General features: G+C 40.3%; 1 protein-coding gene across 1 annotated transcript; it reads right to left on the bottom strand.

Annotated features, from left to right (window-relative positions):
* Positions 1-60: 60 nt before the first annotated feature.
* On the bottom strand, positions 61-751 carry LOC106528969 (uncharacterized; the record flags this gene model as incomplete). Its single annotated transcript, XM_014024263.1, is given in 1 exon segment — positions 61-751. A coding segment is annotated over 1 exon segment (601 nt), but the record flags the coding sequence as incomplete, so codon positions are not given.
* Between the last annotated feature and the right edge of the window lie 1,412 nt (positions 752-2,163).

The following is a 2,163-nucleotide window of genomic DNA, read 5'->3' as shown; positions in this document are numbered from 1 at the left end:
AGCTGGTACTGGTCTTACTGATACCTGCCTGAACTTTCCCACCTGCCTGAACCTCCTCTCCTGCTCCTGTCATAACACCCTGTGGTTGTGGCAACTCTGTCACTAAAAGTGTCCCTTTAGATATTTCGACAGTGGGATACAAACCTCTAACTGGTTCACCATTACTCTCTGTGCTGGGAGGAGGTGCTGATGCCCAGACAAACCTATTATAAGGAGGTGGATCACCTGATTTCACCAGCTGATCCTCTAGGGTTTCCCTATTAAGATGATTTGTCCCCTGACAAAACAAGGCTAACTTACACCATGCCTGACGTTCTGACTCTGCTTTGTTCTGCACTTTTCTGCCCTTAGCCTTAGCAAGCATGCTACCTTCTGCAACCTTTAAACTTGCTTCCTTTACTGCAGCCACAGACTCTCTTTCTTTGTCCCAAAGYAATTTAGCTAGAGGCTGTCTATCTGTTAACTGAACCGCCTTTTCCTGTAAAAGCTCATCTATAMGTTCTAAAGCCTTCTGCTTGGCCTTCTCCTGTTTTCTTTTGGTCCCTGTTTTTCCAACTGCTGTCAACAAATTATCTTTCTGCTCTCCTACAGTCTTCCAAACCCACTGTCCTGCCTGACCCCAACCGGAGTCAAAAGTCTCTTTATCAAACTCGCCTTCCATCCTTAATTATATAGTTGTTTCCTTTGTATTTATTTATTTATTTATTTATTTATTTATTTATTTATTTATTTATTATACTGTATGTGTCTGTGTGTATTAAGGTGTGTGTATTTAAATGTTTGTGTGTGTGTTTGGCAGTAGCTACAGTATTTATTTAGTTAGTCAATTAGTTAGTTATGGCCACACTCAAACCCACATTCACAAGTGCTTTTCCAGACACACAGTTAGTTTRTTATTTATTACATACAATAGTTCTCATACACAGTCAAACTTCCAGACAAACGCACACACGTAATCACGCTCTCTCACAAGCACACACACTCACCACCTCTCAGGGCCCTTATCACTTTATTTTGTAAGTTTCTCAGCTTGTTCAAACACACTGAGAAGCCAAGACCTTCCGTTGAGCAGTGAACTCCACAGACTTGTCAGCTTCCCTTATTGTTTCCAATCATACCGCTGATCTTTATATTCCACACACTAAAGACTATGTGAATAGTGTTTCCACTTTAAATCAACAGCTCGGTAACTCCAGCTGTTGATCTTCACATAAACTTTCACTGTCCGTGTGAATGGTGAACTCACCCCAGCAGATTAAGCTCTGGCTGTACTGCCTGGCCAACCGCTGTTATTCATTCACTTGGACCTCATAAAGGGCTTCTATTGTTTGCTTTGTAATTTATTTCACCGTTATCCTAATAAGAGTTTCGTTGGCACCGTTAGGATCAGCTCTTATCAGCCACGGCTTCACAAATTTGTTCAGCAAACAACTCTACCCCCAGCCACACAGATCAGCCTCACCGTTCAGACCAACCCAACCACTCTTATGAGCACACAAAAAGCAATAGGGTCATAGCAGCATTAAATGTTATAGCAGCAACACACTGGGCTGGTTACCAAAATAAACACAAAACAAATAAACACAGCAATCGCATAACACAAAAGTTTAAAAGAAAACAGGCCTTTTACTCATATGCGCACCTCTGCTCAACCGGTTTTAATCTTTAACCCAAACCTTTGAACCTTGATTTAACCGACTTTAGAGGGGTCCTCAAAGTCCCTCGGGCATCGTCCGCCCAGCGACTAATCTGAATTTTCGTCAAAATTTCAGTTGGGTCTCGCCAAGACCTAGGTCACGTGAGTCTACTAAAAAGGCCCCAGGCCTTGGGAGTTTATAAATAAACTCAGGAGTTCCAAACTCCAGACTCTATCAAGGTTCACTTACTTCAAAACAAATGAGGTAGTAATTGTTATTATTATTATTAGTGTTATATTATTATTTTTATTTATTATTATTTAATATATTGTAATTCAATTAAATTCTATAAATCACTATTGGTCTCCTTTAATTTAATTAATTTAATTTAGTTTAATTTAACAGACAACTCACCCCAGCCACCTCTTGGACACAATTTAGTTGCAAAGTAAGGCCGAATCAGCAGACTTTATATAAAAATGGCTCTGCCTTACCTTTATAATGCTGGCGCCAGTGGTCCAAGAAG

This window comes from Austrofundulus limnaeus, unplaced genomic scaffold, assembly GCF_001266775.1.
Source record: "Austrofundulus limnaeus strain Quisiro unplaced genomic scaffold, Austrofundulus_limnaeus-1.0 Scaffold415, whole genome shotgun sequence".
NCBI lineage: Eukaryota > Metazoa > Chordata > Actinopteri > Cyprinodontiformes > Rivulidae > Austrofundulus > Austrofundulus limnaeus.
The sequence above is the reverse complement of the archived record's forward strand: the minus strand, read 5'-3'. Positions and strand labels throughout refer to the sequence as shown.